The following is an 18,301-nucleotide window of genomic DNA, read 5'->3' on the forward strand; positions in this document are numbered from 1 at the left end:
CTTGAAAGTCTAATGAAGCACTTGCTACTAAGCAGGTGCTAAACAGTGACTACAGCCAGCAACAGCAATATACTAATGGTGATATTAGTGACAAGTGTCTTTTACTCAAATATAAAGAGGAATTTATTTATTTATTTATTTATTTTGCCTCCAGGGTTATTGCTGGGGCTCGGTGCCTGAACTAGGAATCCACTGCTCCTGGAGACCATTCCCCCCCCTTTTTTTGTTGCCCTTGTTGTTATTACTGTTATTGTTGTTATAGCTGTTGTTATTGGGTAGGACAGAGAGAAATTGATAGAGGAGGGGAAGACAAAGGGGGAGAGAAAGACAGACACCTGTAGACCTGCTTCACCACTTGCAAAGCGTCCCCACTGTAGGTGGGGAGCTGGGGGCTGGAACCGGGATCCTTATGCTGGCCCTTGCACTTTGCACCATGTGCACTTAACCCACTGTGCTACCAACCCAGCCCTTTATTTTTTTTCTCTTTGGTTGAAATCCCAGAGACAAGCTAGTTCTGGCCTTCTCTGCAATGTTCTAGGCCTCCTTTGAGTGCTGTGGTGTCTTCCTGTCTCTCTCCATCTATTTGAAAAGTTGACCCAGAGGTGAAGCACTAGCAGGTGCATACCTTACCATACATAAAGACCCAGGCTCAAGCCCCTTGTTCCCACCTGCAGGGGGGAAGCTTCACAAGGGCTTCAGTCCTTTCTCTCTCTCCCTCTCTCCCCCCTCCCCTTCCCCTTCCCCTCTCAATTCCTCTCTGTCCTAGAAAAAGGAAAAAGGAAAAAATGGCCACCAGAAGGAGTGGAATCATCAGTGTAGGCACTGATCCCAAGCAATAACTGTAGTGACATTAAAAAATAATAAATACTGCTTTACCTTTTTGTCTTAGTGTTTAGAACCAATTGCCAGCTAAGTATCAAACCTTTTCCCTGAAGTCTTTGAATCAGGCAGATCCTGAAGCAGCTCCTCCCCACCATCCCTTACATCTCCAGGCAGGGGTTGGGGGACAGAGCATGAGCCTAGGTATTGGAAGAGGGGGCAAGGAACCCCTCTGGCCATCACACCTATTTTAACCTTGGCCTCCCATCAGGAACACCACTCTACTCAGCATCTGGACAGTGCAAGGAAGTAGATCTGAGCCCAGGGCAGGCTGGCTGTGACACCAACACCCCACCATGGTCCCCAGCACCCAGCCATGGTCCTTGGCACTCACCCGGATCCGGCGCATGGCAGCCACAATCTCCACCCTGCTGTTGGGCCTCGGCACATCCAGGCTTCCCACGTACTGTGGAGAGGAGAAAGAGACACAGTGAATGAACAGGGCACAAATAGTTCCATATTGGAATAACCAACCCAGGGGAAACTTCTCCACTAACAGACCAGAGAGGAACAGCCAGCTCTTCCTTGGGAGATGCATTTCCTGGAACTGTGGGATTAGAAGAAGGTGCTGAACCTCAGTTCTGGACAAGGTTCCCCACCCATCCACCCCTGGAGCCACACACAGCAGGTACCTGCATAGCAGTGGGGAGCATGCAGGCACTGGGGGACAGCCCAGCATGGCACCCTCTGGGACAGAACCTGTGTGGGTAAAGGAAGCCCCTGGATGAGCAGGTGCTGCTCAGTCTAACCCAGTTCAGGAGCTGCTCACTGGCATGTACTCACATGACACTCAGGCACATAACAGGGGGACAATGTGGGTGACCCTGATTGCACATGGGCAGCAACAGCTTACTAGGAGCCTGGCAGGATCCATTGATCATTGCAGGGAGGCAAGTGAGGATTTAAGAACTGCCACATGAGCTGTCTCTTACTAATTTCAGTGTTGTTGTTATTCATTTCCCTTTTTTTGCTTTGATATTCACCAAGGCTTCACTGGGGCCTCCTACCTGCATGACTCCACTGCTCCTGGCAGACTTACTTTATCCCCCAGACAGAGGGTGAAAGACAGGGCATGAGAGAAGGAGAGACACCATAGCACAACTCCATTGCTCGTGAAGCTTCCCCTCCACATGGTGCTCCATGTGGTAGCCAAGGGCTCAGCCCAGGCCTTTGCACATGGTGAAGTGTGCACTCTCCCAAGTGAACCATCTCCTAGGCCCATCTTTTTGTTTTAATGGAGTTCCAGGGAATGTGTTGTGTAACGTGATTGGCTGGAGATGGTTTCAGCCTGATGGAACTTGCAAGTAGCCAGGAAGTCCAGTCTTCTTTGCCTGAGTATGCGCGGTGACTGGATGCTGGGGGAGGAGGCAGTGCCTAGAAGTGACTGGCTCAGATTAAAGACTCTGGACAGGATAATGGCTCTTTTCCAGGACTCAGACACTCATAAATTTTAACCTTGCTAGTTGTCTTTCTCATGATCTGGCCGACTCTTACCTCTGATTCCCTGGTATTTTCTGTGGAAAATGGTAACACCAGCTAAGGCTTCCCGGGACCCTCTAGACTTGCTGCTGACTGCAACAATGAAAACTGGGGCTGAACTCCTGGTAACTGATTCACAAACTTTCTGGGCTAGCGTGTTCTTAATCCCAGCTGGTAATTCCTTATTTTATAGTATCTAAAACATATGTCCCATACTTTTGTACTGCCCTAATAAACCTTGATTTGTTTAAACCCATTTCCAGCACCCCAATTCAATCCTTTACGTGTCATAGCCCAAAGCCGTCTTTATAAGTTAAAGTTCCAACAGGAATGGACCTAGAACCTCACATGTATTATACTGCTAAGCAGACTCCCTGGCCCAACTTTTTCATTCTTTATAAGGCAGGGGGAGGAGGAGAGGGGGAGGTGGGTAGAAAGACAGAGAGAGGAGAGAGGAGAGACAGCACAGCATAGCTCAATTATTCCTAGAGTTCCTCCCAGGGAGTTCCCATGTGGTCAAATCCACAACCTCAGGCACGGTAAAGTATGTGCTCCCCCAGGTGAGTTATCTCCCAGTCAGCATCAATTGTCATTAAGGGACAAAAGACTACACTGCCAAGAGAGGAGAGCAAAATCCTCCAGAGAGCAAAGTCAACGTTGTCACATTGTCCTGGGGTTTAAGGCCAGACTGCTGCAGATGGGCATTCTGGATGTCTCTTGGAGCCTCTGCCCCACGTTCCTGTCTAGAGTTGGTGCCCTGAAGCATCAGGAGGTCACATGCAGGTCACAGAGCAGACGCAGAGCACACAGTGGAGAAAGGGCTCTGGTCTGGCCTCTGTTCTACCACCTACTTCAACTTTTATAGCTCTAGAAGTCCTGGCTACATCAGCCCTCTTTATATACACACAGGGTAAGGAGGAGTCTAACAGCCACTTTCATGACTCCACCATTCCTGGTAGCCCTTTTTTTTTCCAGATACAAGGTGAAAATCAGAGAGCAGGAGAGGAGAGACCACCACACAGCTCCACCACTTGAAGCTTCCTCTTTGCATCATGCTCTCATGTGGTGGCCCCAAGAGACTTTCACCCAATCCTCAGGTGTGGTAAAGTATGTGCTCAACTCCTCTGAAAATGTGATTTGGTCCTTTTATTGAGGACATGTTGACCTATAGTAGTGTAGTGGTCACACATGTACAGTTCCACATCTCTCCAAGATGAGAAAAAGCACACTCCTCTCTCTACCAAACCATCATATTCATGTCCACCATAGTGTGCTGGAACCTCAGCACCCCCACAGTCTTACCCCTTTCCCTCATCTGAGTCCCCACATCTGCTTTAATAGACCACAGTCCATTAAAATCTTCCCTTGGATTGTCCTTTGCTTTGTTTCTTAGGTTCTGGTTATAAGTGAAATCATGCTTGTGATTGCTTCTAGAACTCTTGAGCTCTAACAGGGCCCCTTAAATCAACTCTTCACCATACCTCTACCCTGGTATCTTCCAGAAACTCAAATCCAGGAGCACACCCTCCTGTGATTGACTCATCAGGGACATTCTGGCTCATAAAAATGTTTCCTTTCAGTAACTTCCATTAGTGAGCCCCCTTTCCCAGGTCACTCTGCTGCTGCCCCAGAATGAGGGTCCCAGAGGACAAGGGGCTGGCAGACTGAGACCTGGGGGGCAGATGGAGGCAGACTGGCCTCTTCTACACCCCACCACAGTCCTATAAACTGGGCAAAACTCAGGATGCAGCAGTTGCTGCAGGAGAGGGGGCAGTGAGGCCCCCAAAAGCGAGAGACAGGCTGAGGAGATAGCATGAACAAACAGGGGTGCAACTGGCTGGGCACTCTCCCCAGATCATGCACACCCAGGAAAAGCTCCACCCACTCTCTCTGTTCCCAGGCTTGGCAGAGCAGGCAGGACTGTGAATGACCTGGGGAGAGAGAACTCTCGCCTCACTGAGCAGGGAACAAAGCCCCATTAAGAGAGAGCATGGGTTCCAGATTCCAGGGCTCACATGCAGCCCAGCAGGTGACCTTCCACTCCATGGCTGGGGAGGGTAAGAGAGATGAGGTCCTGGGGCCCCAGCTCCATGCTCAGAGGCCTGTCCTGTGCCTCCTAGGCACTAAGGCTCCAGGAAGGGAAATTACCAGAGTCCTTATCCCCAAACCAAGTGATCAGAAGGCCCCCATGTGCCTGTCTGTTCCCCTCCCCTTACACAAACACACACACACACACACCAGAAGCCAGCAGCCAGCTGCACACAGGTCTCTATTTCCTGGTTCTCTAGCAGGAATGAGGCACTTCCACTGCTTCTCTCAGCCCAGCCTGAGGAGGAAGTGCTATTTGAAGGCCCTGTAGTGTGACTATCACCATGGACTCAGTAGCATCACAGCACCCAGGTTCAATCCTCTGTACTCAGGGGCTGAGTACTATGACATCCAATCAATGATGAAACCTGTCTCTATACTAACAATAAGCAAGCATGCCACCTTGAGAAAGGGGACAGAGGAGACCTATTGCCACCCCACAGTCCCTCGTTGTGATACCATTTGGCAAAACCTGAGCTGGGTTAAATCTCTGTCCTTATGTTGACTTGAAACTCAGTTAAGAGGACATAAAAGGCATGAAGATAGGAACAGTTTTATTCTTCCATTGCTGTCTCCTCTGTAACAACCCCGCTCTAAGATTAAGATTTCAGGTGTCATGAGGCTGGTGGAGGGCACAGAACCCACACAGAGGCAGGTTATGACTTCCATGGGAAGCTCAGAACAGGTTAGCAGCAAAGACAAACAAGGACCAAAGTTCCCCAGATGATGAAATCATTATGGGCAAGGCCACCTGGTCAATCAGGAACAGAGGCAGCAAAGGACATTGTGATGTCAAAGAGTACTGTTGTGTCACAGGGAAAGCAAACCAATGATCAAGCTCCAGGCCTGATGGGTCATTCACCTGAACTCTCTACCTTAAAGAGACTCAGAGAGAGAGCACAGAGACATAACCTGTGAGTAGAATCATGGGGTTACATGGTCTGCTGTAGGGACATTCAGGAAGAACAAGAGTCATATCAAACTCCAGTTCAGTTTGCCAAGGGAGCTGGGGTACAGACACTACTGACAATAAGGTCAAAACAGGCCCATGAAAAGGTGCCAAATACCCAGATGGGAGCACAGGTCCAGAGTCAGAGGGATGACTTTAGTGTCATATGCTTTACATTGGTTTGTTCTAGCCCCCCCCCCCAAGAGAATTGGATCAGTCCTGTTAATTTCACGGGCCTGCTTGGCCCCGCCCGAAGGAACCCCAGGAGAGGGTTCCTGAGTTGGAGAGTGCCAGAGTTCCTGAGTTCCTGAGTTCGAGAGTTTCAGGGTTACAGAGTAAGAGAGAGTTCCAGTGTGCCAGAGTTTCAGAGGGCTCTCAAGTACGAGAGTTTCAGAGTTCCAGAGTTGGAGAGTTCCTGAGTTCCAGAGTAAGAGAGAGAGTGCTTGCGCCGCCGCAAAGAGACAGCAGAGTTCTGTTTGGTGATTAGTTTGTCTTAGTTTGTGAATCGTTGTTCCTGAATAAAGAAATACAGCTTCCCTGCCCAGCCGTTGTCTCCGCGTCTCTGTTACCCGCCCGTGAAGCAAGCCAGCCCGGCAAGAGCCTCTGAAATTTTAACAACAAATGGCGCCCACGTGGACCTGTGCATCTCTCAGATAAGTAAAGACAATTTGGCTACCTATGCACTATGGCCTTCTCTTCTGCTTGTGAAGAGATCTCCAAAGGCCTCTGCTCTTTCGTCACGAGACTGTTTTGCTGTTTCTGGAACATTTATATTTGGACCACTCTGTGGTTTCCACTCACTCGGGCGAACTCAGAACAGCCAGCGGGAAGAGCCAGCGGGCAGGAGGCGAGGCGCAGAGCTGCTGTTTCCACCTGGTTAAACAGCCAGCCAGCCGGCTGCGCCCAGACAACCCCGCGCACCGCGCCCACAGCCCCACAGCCCTGCAGCCCGCAGGAGGCCTACGCCACCACACAGCAGCCCGATGCCAACACGCAAGAGCCTGATGCCTCCACGCTAGAGCCCGAGGCCAACACGCAGGAGCCTGAGGCCAGCCCACAGGAGCCGGCTCTCCACCGCGTGGCGCAGGGCACTGGACGCGGGATCCCTCCACACTGCTCGGCCACTGCGAGCAGGGCAGCAGACATGGCAGGGCCATGGGGCAGGGCCGCGGCGGCCTATCATGGCCGCCACCCCTGGGCACCTAGGCCCACGCCTTCTACAAAGATGGCCTGCCTGCCCTCTTTCTATAAATTCTGGAACCATCCCGGGCCTCCCGGACCCCCAGGCTCCCTGCCGAAACTGGGCACACGAGATCTCCAGACGCTGGTCCGGTCTGAAGGCAGACAAGCTGGAGTATGCAGAGATTTGTGCAGAGATCGCAACCTGCAATTCCTAAAAGTGAATCTGCGCGGGAAGCCACCTCCGGATGGTGAAACCCCCCCCCCCAACAACTAAGACAGTATAGATTTAAATTCGTGTTTAAAATGACATGTCTTCGTAACAAAGGTTTCTCTCCTTGTGTATTAATGACCATGTTTATATGTATGTTTAAAGTTTGGTAAACAGTAGCTTTAAGGCTAAATTCTTACTAGTTAAAGTTAAATGAAAAAGGTTTTCAACGTAATTCTCATAAAGATAAAAATTAACTTACATTTAAAGTCTGAGGTAAAAATTAGTTAACAATCAATATATTTTAACTAAGTTGGTCTAAACAAAAGGTTAAATAGACTTGTTGATATGTAAAACACTACCTTCTCTATTAGAAATGGTAGATCGCACAATGGCTATGCTAATTATTCTCATGCCTGAGGTCTCCTCTCCGGCCCACACCTAGGGTGTGTCTCCATCTTGAATGGGTGTAACTAAAGGTTAAAAGACGTTGTTGATATGTAAAAGTCTCAAATTCCTTCTCTATTAGAAACGTTGGATCGTGCAGTAGATATGCTAATAACAAGTTTTGTTTCATAGTAAGTAAGTTACAGCCAGCTGCCTGTGGGACCCTAGGCCGTTCCCCACCCCCATGCAATTGCCCTTCGAGGCAAGTAGCCCCCCAGAGGCAAGAAATGTTTTTTTTTTTCTTTCAGATATGGCCCCCTCAGGCCTTCCCTTGGCAACATGCTGGTTTTTGTTATATATGTTTCTGTTCACCCCACACCCTTGATACTATAGTCATTTAGTTAAAAAGAAAAGGGGGAATTGTCGTATGCTTTACATTGGTTTGTTCTAGCCCCCCCCCCAAGAGAATTGGATCAGTCCTGTTAATTTCACGGGCCTGCTTGGCCCCGCCCGAAGGAACCCCAGGAGAGGGTTCCTGAGTTGGAGAGTGCCAGAGTTCCTGAGTTCCTGAGTTCGAGAGTTTCAGGGTTACAGAGTAAGAGAGAGTTCCAGTGTGCCAGAGTTTCAGAGGGCTCTCAAGTACGAGAGTTTCAGAGTTCCAGAGTTGGAGAGTTCCTGAGTTCCAGAGTAAGAGAGAGAGTGCTTGCGCCGCCGCAAAGAGACAGCAGAGTTCTGTTTGGTGATTAGTTTGTCTTAGTTTGTGAATCGTTGTTCCTGAATAAAGAAATACAGCTTCCCTGCCCAGCCGTTGTCTCCGCGTCTCTGTTACCCGCCCGTGAAGCAAGCCAGCCCGGCAAGAGCCTACGAATTTTAACAACACTTTAGGGATGGAATTAAAGATGCTCAGCAGTGAGGCTGGAACAAGGACATTGAAGGAGAAGAAATTCTCCCATTGCTGGAAAGCAGAAAGAGAGGAGCCACAGTTGAAGGGAACCTCCAACTCTTCTCATGGGGAATAAAGGCGGTCCCATCAACAGTATCTACACCTGATGAATCCTAAGTCTTTCAATTTTCCAAACCTGTTTTGTCCACAATGACTGAGATCTCTGTCCACATACAAGGCTCATCACGAGAGTCAAAGCCAAGGAAGTTTCAGGGTTTAAAAGTAAACACTGTAAATCACAAAGAGAGGGCATGCTTTCCATGGGCTTGCCTTGTGGGTCAAGATCCTCAAGATCCAGAATGTGTAGTCTCCCTGGTTAACCACCATACACAGGGTCAAGTAAGTCAGGACATCCCACTGTCAAAGGAAAGGGATAGTGAAGAGTTCAGTCCCTATAGGCTCAACCAGGAATGACATGGAGGGGTGAAGATAAAGAAATACTAGGGAAAGCTATCAGGGGAGGGGGTGGGATATGGAGATTGGGTGGTGGGAATTGTGTGGAGTTGTACCCCTCCTACCCTATGGTTTTGTTAATTAATCCTTTCTTAAATAAAAAAAAAAATACTAGAGCAAGACAACTCCAGCAACATATAAAAAGGGTGATACATAATGAGTGAGCAGAATACACCAAGAAAACCAGGTTGGTTCAAGTAATGTACTGTACTAGACACAAACAAGCAAAAAACCACCATCATCACTCCCAAGTTGGGGCATGGCTGCTGTGACACAGCTCACAAGACCTCAGAGGCAAGTACAGCTGATCTTGTCACATTCCCTCCTGCCTGGATGACTGTTGGGAGCAGTCTTCTTGGAGCTGGTGGTCATCAATAATTTATTTGTACCTCAGCTGAATGAAGCCCCACCATTGGGTAAAATATCCAGTTTGTACCCACTTGGGTACCAAATTTTTCTCTACTTTGGACTTTCTGAACTAGAAAACACCTCACAATATCTTTTCCTTTTCTCTAACAACTGGAACTATGAGTTATAATTCTGCATATTTTTTTCATGAGTCAAAATAGCCATTATCGGGAGTCGGGCTGTAGCGCAGTGGGTTAAACGCAGGTGGCGCAAAGCACAAGGACCGGCATAAGGATCCTGGTTCGAACCCCAGCTCCCCACCTGCAGGGGAGTCGCTTCACAGGCGGTGAAGCAGGTCTGCAGGTGTCTATCTTTCTCTCCTCCTCTCTGTCTTCCCCTTCTCTCTCCATTTCTCTCTGTCCTATCCAACAATGAGAACAACAATAATAACTACAACAATAAAACAACAAGGGCAACAAAAGGGAATAAATAAAAAAAATAAATGTTAAAAAAAGGGCAACAAAAGGGAATAAATATTTAAAAAATAGCCATTATCTACACTGTAAAAAAAATGTATGAGAAAGCACTTTATGAAAAATGGCTACAGACAACAATGTCTTTTGGGTCCTTGAGACTGATTTTCAGCATTTTTCTAATGCATTATGTACACTGTTTGCAAAAGTGATTAAATATCAACACATGCATGTACATATATACTGATGTATATGTGTTTAACAACAACTGTCAAATTTCAAAGACATATTAGCAAAACAAATCCAGCCATATACAAGGATGATACACAATGGGCAACTGGAATCCATGTCAAGAAAGTAAGGCTGGTTCAATGAATAGGTCATCTATGAAAAACACCACAGCCAAAATCAGATTTCATAATGAAGTGTGTCTTCCCTATGTTCATCACTCAGGACCAAGTGTCTCTGTTCTTATCTTTCTTCAACACAAACTAGCAAGTCCTAGCCACAGGAATTAAGCAAATAGAAGAAATGAAATCATCTTGATTCGTACGTAAAAATAACCTTGTATACAGAAAACTCTAAGGAATCCACCTTTAGAACCAATGAGTAAGTTTTAAAATTATTTTAAAGAGTCTATTCCATTTATAATAGCATCAAATGAATAAAATGCTTAGGAATACAATAAGCAAATAAGGTTAAGACATACACTGAAACTAAAAAAAAAAATCACTAAAGAGCACTCAAGATATAAATCAATAGGAAGATCTCTTGTGTTCATGGATCAGAAGGCTCAGTATTGTCAATACTAAAACTAATCTACAACTTCAGCACAATCTCTACTAAAATCTATGTTTTTATACCACTAGCACTTCTGTTATCAAATATGGGGCTGTTCAGAGAATCAAGTAGCAACTGATTGTCCTACAATTCAATTCAATTCTGGCTATAATTCATTTCTGACTACCAAAGATCCCACTGACCTGTCTCCATTTCAGATACCAATCATAAGTCCTGGGCTTGCTAACTCACTACTAACCAGCTATAAATCAGGAGGGGTACAGGAATCTCTCATGACCATGACCTCTAGTTTGAAGAGCTCACAGAACCCCAGGTTTACTGTTACCATAAAGGAAACACCTGAACAGTTAGACGAAGATATTCAAAGTACTGCAGAAGAGTAGGGGGATTCTCTGGCCAGTCTACTGGGTTACACCATGCTCAACACCTGTATACACAAACCTGAAAGGAATCCAAACCCCATTGTGTAGACTAGGTATAAAGATTCCATTACATGGACAAAACTCAGCTGTTGACTATTGAAATGGAATTCAATTTCTATCCCCTCTCTTGTCCCCTCCTCCCCTACTGTCCAGAGGAGACAGAGCTGAGAGTTCCAAACCTCAAGTGGCACAGTCAGTTCTTCAGGCAGCCCATGCCCATCCAGAAATTACTAGGAGTCACCAAGAAGCACTCATTAGGCATCAAGTCAGGGAAGGTTGAAAAGGGCTTCTTAGGACTAAGGAAAGATGATCCAGCTCCACCATTTAAAAATTACAAGAGTTTTATAGGAATGTGGTGCCAGGAACAAAGGACCAAAAAATTATCATGGCATCCCAAAATTCTTTCAGCCTTCTAGCTCAGATCGACAATGTCAGGGACCCAGAGAACCAAATTTTAGGTCTCAGGATACCCCATTCTGGAAAGGCTAGAGATCTGCATATCAATGAATAAAATGGTACAGGAAATAGGGGCCAGGTAGTTGACACACCTAGTAGAATGGACATGTTACCATGTGCAAGGATTCAGGTTCAAGTCCCCAGTCCCCACCTGCAGGGGGAAACTTCACAGAGAATGGAGCAGTGCTGCAGGTATCTCTCTTATTCTCTCCCTCCACATCCCTTCTGAATTTCTTTCTGTCCTAAGAAGTAAAAATTAAAAGGGAGGGGGGAATAGCAGCCAGGAGCAGTGAATTCATGATGCAGAACAGAGCCTCAGAAATAACCTTGGAGGAGAAAAAAGTTGGACATAAATCCATGAACTTATGGCCAACTTGCTTCTGACAAGAGCTTTAAGACAATTCATTGAGGAAGAAGGACCTTTCCAACAATGATACCAAAAAGCAATACCCATCTGCAAAAAAATAAAGATGAATTTCTTCCCAATTAATAGGTTGAAACCCCAGTGTATAATAAATCTAAATGTACAAACTAAAGTGACAAAATTCTGAGAAGATTAGGAGCAAACCTTTGTAACTTTAGATTAGGCAATGAGTCTTAGACTTGACCTAAAAGACACAATGATGAAATCAGAGTCAATGTTAAAAATATATTCAACTTAAAAGTTAAAATGTCTATGTTTTAACAGAGACCCCCCCCCAAGAACGTGCAAAGATAGCCCAGAGTTGGGAAAGATTTTGTACAAGATTGTTCATGTAGTAGCACTGTGCTTGATATCCAAAAGAAAATAAGAACCCAAATGCCATGGGTGGATGGGTACAGTAAAGGTGACTCATGTAGACAGATAATGTAATATTATTCTGCAACAAAAGGGAGTGAAGCACATAAACCTACAATGCCAATGGATCTCAAACATGGGCCAAGTGAAAGAAGCCAGCCAGGAAAGGTGACATAGCAAGTGCCTCTTTATATCAACAGTAGGTGTCCAGATAGGACATGTAGAGATAAGATAGATCAATGCTTGCCAGGGGCTTCAGGCATGGCTGATAATGGACAAGTTTTCTTGGTGATGGGATGGGATGCAAGTGTTCTGAAATTACACAGTGGTGATAACTGCACAATAATAGCCTTTAGTGGCCAGGGGGTGCTGCAATAGATAAGGCATTGGGTTCACATGAAGTTCTGCATTCGATCCCTGGCATTGCATGTGCCAGAATGATACTCTAGTTCATATTCATTCTCTCTCTCTCTCTCTCTCTAGTAAATCTTTAAAAAAAATATATCTTTACAAAACACAGTAAATCCAAAATACTACATAAGCACCTTAAAAAACACTAAATTGCACAAACAAGTGAATTTTATTACATGTAAATTATACTTCAATAAAGCTATTTTTTAAAGGTTTATTTCATGAATGAATGATAGGGAAACAGAGAAGCCAGAGCAGCACTCAGGCACATGCATACCAGCGATCGAATGCAGGATCCCATGAATTCAACACTTTATCTACACTGCCATATCCCAGGCCACTAAGTTATTATATTTTAAAATTGGGGGGGGGGCCTGAAGAGTGGAGCAGCCAGTTAAGTGCACATATTACCAAGCAGTTTGAGTCCCCACTCCCCACCTGTGAGGGTGGGAGGGCACTTCATGAGTGCTAAAGCAAGTCTGCAGGTGTCTCTCTTTCTCTCTCCCCTTCTATCTCTCCCCCTCAATATCCCTCTGCCCTATCAAGTATAATAGAAAGAAAAAGGGGAAATAATAGTCTCCAGGAGTGGTGGATTTATAGTGCCAGCATTCAGTCCCAGCAATAACCCTGGAGGTGATATCATACATACATACATACATACATACATACATACATACATAAATACATTCATAAAGTACAATAGGGGGCCAGGTAGTGTCACACCTGGTGAGTGCACATGTTACAATGTGCAAAGACCAGCGTTCAAGCCCCTGGTCCCCACCCATTCATGAGTGGTAAAGCAATGCCACAGGTATCTCTCTTTTTCTCTCCTTGTCTATCTCCCCTTTCCATCTCAGTTTCTATCTCCAAAAAATGAAAAAAATTTTGAAAAATGTACAATAGTTATTACCCTTCTGGTGAATTCTGGTGAACGTGAAAGTAGGAGGGTTTTGAACAAGTCTCTAAAATGTTCTCCTGTAAGACCAGGCTCTGAACCCTACCTTTGCCCATTTCCACAGCTCAAATGTCCTGCTGTGGCTTTCTCACAGCCAACCATCACTTAGATTACTGAATTCACCAGATAAATAACCTCTAGAGATAGATGAGCTGTCACCAGACTAAATTTCAGTTCTAGTTCAAAAATATATAAACTTCTCCCCCCTACCAGAAACAACTTTTCTCTCCATTGTAAAACATAGCCATTTTATTTCACAATCCTGCTGTCCAGTGCAGTAAAATGCACCAGTCACTCACAAAAGCAATTATTTATGCATGATGTTGAATCTTCCAGAGCTGAAAGTATAAACAGCAAGGCATTTCTGAGGTGAATCAGGTTCACCTGACAACCCCCAAAACACACTGCCCCAACCTTCCAGGCAAAAATGTCTCTATGAACTTACCAAGAAAACAAGATAAAATAATGCATCAGACATTCTCCAGTTTAGTAATTCTTTTTTCTTTCAGTTAAATTATTCTAACATTCAGAAGCCAGCAAGATAACGCACCTGTCATTGGCATTACAATGTACGTAACCCAAGACTGGGGAGAGGAAGAAGGAGCAGGCTAGAAGGAGTATTAAGCACAGGTCATCTTGTCTGGCACTGCAAACACTCAGGGAACAGAAATGTTCATAAAGGAATCTGCTATGTTGAGCAGCCATGTTTTAAGCAGCTATGTGGTTGAGCAGCCATGCAGTCGTCCAGTCATCATCACTCATGAAGCCTCCGCCCCTGCAGGTGCAGACCTGGGGCTTGAACCCTGAAGCCTCGTGGATTGTAGCATATGTACTTTAAGCCTTGTGGATTGTAGCATATATGCTTTAACATGCTACAAGTAGCCATATTTTGAGCAGCCATGTCTGAGGCAGCCATATTATTGAGTAGCCATGTTTTGAGCAGCCTAATCTGAGACACCCCTCCCTGCCATAATGTGGAGATGACTACCTCAGACACACACTATTGGAAGTTATTCTAATGGCAGGCTCATGCTGACCTCCAAGAAAACTCAGAGTCCACTCTCCCCTCATCCTGTGTCTCTGATGGATAAATATTCAGCTACCAAAAAAACAGCGAAGTTTGCATTTTGTTATAGTGTGGGGATAACTGGATGTGGTCATGCTAAGTGAAACAAGTACATAGGAAAAAGGCAAATACCAGAAAAACAACAGATGTAGGAGACAAGACAGGGAACTAAAACAGAAACAAATTCTTGGAGGGGTTGAGGGGGACCAGTAGATGGTGAGAGATTGGCACATGGGAGAGTAAGATACATTAGAAGAGGTATACCCCTACACCCCTATAACATAGCTATGCAAACATCCAATATTACAATTTAAAAAAAAAAAGTTAAGAAAAGCCAGATCCCATTAGTCTAGCACTCAAGAACCTGCTCTTCTGTTAAGTACAGCTCTTCTTTTGAGCAGCCAGAGGGCAAGGCAGAGAAGACTTCCTGGTTGTTTCAAAAGGTATCTGAGATACTCAGATGCTCCCCCATTCCCATCAATAGCCTTAGGAAAGTAAGGCAGAGGAGGAGGCAGTTCAACAGAAGACAGATTAGGTAGAGACATCTCTGCCCTAGGGCATAAGACTTGCATGCCTGAAAACCTAAGTCAGTCTCCCTTCTTCTTCTTCTTCTTCTTCTTCTTCTTCTTCTTCTTCTTCTTCTTCTTCTTCTTCTTCTTCTTCTTCTTCTTCTTCTAGCGTTTGCCATCTCTCTCTCTCTCATAAAACAAATCAACTAAGTCTTGAGGAGGGAAGAGAAGGAGGAGAAAAAGAGAAAAAGAAGACATATTAATAGAAACAAAGGCAATGAGGAGGGAGGAAAGAAAGAGAGAGGGTAGAGAGGTCCTGGAAGAGCAGCCTTCCTCTTGATGCCAGGCAGCTCTGAGAGCCACAAGCTCAAAACTTTAAGTGAAACCAGCCACCAGCCTGGCTGGTCATTGTGCCAAGTAGACTTTCTGTCAGAGTTTATTGGGGATGGCAGGTACCATTCCTTTGTCTACAACTGAGAAGTGACATTATTCCAGAGGAACACCTCTGGAAGGAGAAATAACACTGAGACAGAGGTTATTAACAAGACTAGCTGAGGCACTGGTGACCTCTGCCTCTTGCTGTCCTGTTGCTGTCATCCTCAGCACCTCAGGTGGCCAAGCCCAGTTCTCTTCCTATGTGGTACTCATGCTCTTGATGACCTCCCTTCCCTCTTTGTCCTCCCAGACTTGTGTGTGTGTGTGTGTGTGTGTGTGTGTGTGTGTGTGTGTGTGTGTGTTTTCATTCCACACTTAGCTAACAAAATTAACTAATCCTGGTTAGGACAACATGCTCCTGTATTACTAGCGAGCCAAGAATCATCCTAGAACCATAATAACATCTTGGAGGCATCTTAGACTCATTTATCGGGAATGAGATTGGTAGAGTGGGGACAGAAACACCTTGCAACTAGAGCCTCTGAATCACAACTGAATGTTTCTAGCTATTTTGTCCAGGGCAGTAGGCAAAGGGGGTGGGGGCAGAAATCCCTGCACAGGAATTCACGGCTGCTGGGACTGATGACCCAGAACAGAAGTTGATAGATTCTGAACTTCAGTTTCTCCTCCTGCACCTCAGAAGATGTAGCTCTTGTGAATATCACCAAGAAGATGATCGAGATAACCCATGGGGAACTGCTGGTTCCCCTCTCTGCTAGGGGAAGAACTCCTCCATGAATGATGTCTCCCCCACACCACAGTGTCACTATTGATCAATGGCCTGGCCAATACAGTGTGTCTGTGTGTGGTAGGTATGTGTGTGCATGTACACACACATGCACGCACATTCTGCTGGAGATGTTCCCAGTGCAGTTTCATCCTTGTAGGCAGTTCCAGAAAGTTCTACCACCTTATTACCCAGCTCTTGGAGCTGACTCGCCCAGACTCATGGCAGAGAACTGAGTCACCCTCCTTATCAGTATCTTTATGCAGCTATAAATGTTTAGGTCCTGTCTCCTCAGAGACAGAATGGGGGGGGGGGTGCAAAAGGAAGCAGGAAGCATACAAAATCCATAGGATGTGGAAGAAGCAAAGCCACACAGACAAAATTCCCAGCAAAAAGAAGAGTCCCACGGGCAGTTGTGACAAGAGACAAGAGGCAGGTGCCCCCACGAACCAGATACTGTACCCCAGACAAAATGGGGGGAGAGAGGTCATCCTGGGAGTGCTACTATGTGTGACACAGGGCAAGGATGGACTCTAGGAGCCAGTGATTTGCTCCCACCTATTATGCACTGTGAAACGTACCTGGGGGACTCTGCCACCTGGCCTCCAGTGGGATAGAACCAGCACAATGGCATGGTACCCAACCCCAGCTCTGCCCCTACTGCAATAATGTTCTAGACTCTACACAAACACAATTTCCCCAAGCCTGTTGTCTGGGAGATGGAGCCTAGCAGGACCCTCAGGGGGAAATTAAAACACAGAGGAGAAGCACACTGTGGTCACTGGAAATCCACTCCTTTCTTTAATCAAAATAACACAAAGCTGGGGTCAAAAGAGAGTTAACCCAGTAGCCCCACCCACCCAGGGCTCCCTTCCCTTTCTCCTCATACCCAAAGTCCTTTGAACATGCTTTAGGATTCCCCAGGAAATCAAGGAGGACCCCAGAGGTGAAACCAGGGCAACCAGTCAGCCATCTGTCCTCATGCACTGAGGTCTGCTGAGCTCTTGTGGCCCATTTATCCAATGTCTGTAACTTTAACAGACAGTGCAGGCTCATAGTGGTTGGGGGGGGATCAAGGGCAACTCCCACTCACAGAACAAGGAGAAAGCTCCTTTGGGTCCCTTCAGATGCCCCACTATCTCAGTCTGCTGGGAGCTATCCTGGCTTTAGCACTGGAAGTTCTGCATCCTGAGGTCCCTGTCCAGGGGGGATGTGTCACAGCTGAGCGGGGTCCCCAAAGGTACCAACAGCCTGACAGCTAACACACATCTATCTCAACAAAAGGCTACCCAGTACCTAGCCTCCCAGTACCTAGCTCCAGACCAAGTTCTAGAAAAAGAAGGATTGGCTACAGGTGTTCTAGAAAGTGGCTCAATGACTACAGTTAGCCATAAGTTCTGGTCCACACAGAGGTCAGAAGCATCCCTGCCAACCCCCCTCTGGAAGGCTCAGCCCCAGATGGTGATGGTAATTGCAAAGCCACAAAGGAAGCCTGGCTCTGCCACCTCCAGGCATAGGCCTGGCTGTCCCTGGGGGAGCTCTTGCATCCCCAAGTTCACAATGCATGCCAGTTCTTCAGGGGAATAGGTGTCCTACCACTAAGATCCCATCTACCAATTCTGGATGTTTGTGCAAACTACCACCATCCCCAAAGATGAGAAGGTTTCCAGAAGAAGTAATCCATCTTTCCTTTTTCCCAGTGCCAGTCTCCTTGAAATGATGACAGCCTAAATGTCTTTAGGTACTAGGCATGCACAGGGGCATGACCACCTGGCCCACAGCACCAGAAATATGACAATGACAAAGGCAGGATTCTTGCCTCTAAGAGCTAGGGATTCTACCAAGGACACAGATCTGAAATATGAAGGGGTGCTGGGCAAGGCCCCTCCCAAGGAATCTCTAGCTGCACAGAGCACACCCCCAGCCCCACCAGTCCACAGTCCTGCCCAGCCACAGGTCAGACATAAAGGTAGATTCAAGGAGGGGGTATATGTGCATGGGGGGGGACCTAAAGCTACAACTCACACCCCCCAATCTGTGTATTTGCATCAATACTGCATCAATGGCCAGGTCACCTGTTCTGTCTTACTTCCTAAATTCCCAAAGTGGCCCCTGTACTCAGATCCATTCTCTCCTCTTCAAAATAGGCACAATTTGGCAGTGATAAGGGAGGATTTATCATCCCCATCAGCTTCCACCAGGACAAGATTCTGGGGCAGAATTCAACCCCATTCCCTGTTCTCTTTCACACCAAGCTTGCTCTTGGCACTCTGTGAAGGTTAGTTACTCCTCCCAGCCAACCGCAAAAATAATAACAGTCATCTATAAATACCCCGGCTTCCTGCCGAGCAG

The 18,301-nt window shown here is 46.3% G+C and overlaps 1 protein-coding gene and 1 long non-coding RNA gene across 2 annotated transcripts in view; one reads left to right on the forward strand and one right to left on the reverse strand.

Moving 5' to 3' along the window:
• Positions 1-911: 911 nt before the first annotated feature.
• The window catches only part of LOC132536480 (carboxyl-terminal PDZ ligand of neuronal nitric oxide synthase protein-like), a 53,028-nt gene continuing 35,638 nt past the window's right edge, over positions 912-18,301 (reverse strand). The window contains exon 2 of the mRNA XM_060184394.1: positions 912-1,285. Coding sequence (XP_060040377.1) covers positions 1,070-1,285 — 216 coding nt within the window. The 3' untranslated portion in view covers positions 912-1,069. The remainder of the gene's footprint in view (positions 1,286-18,301) is intronic.
• LOC132536479 (uncharacterized) lies at positions 5,317-8,211 on the forward strand. The gene is made up of 2 exons (XR_009548039.1): positions 5,317-5,554; positions 8,058-8,211. It is a non-coding gene; the product is annotated as an uncharacterized LOC132536479 (long non-coding RNA).

Source organism: Erinaceus europaeus, unplaced genomic scaffold (assembly GCF_950295315.1).
Source record: "Erinaceus europaeus unplaced genomic scaffold, mEriEur2.1 scaffold_331, whole genome shotgun sequence".
NCBI classification, from domain to species: domain Eukaryota; kingdom Metazoa; phylum Chordata; class Mammalia; order Eulipotyphla; family Erinaceidae; genus Erinaceus; species Erinaceus europaeus.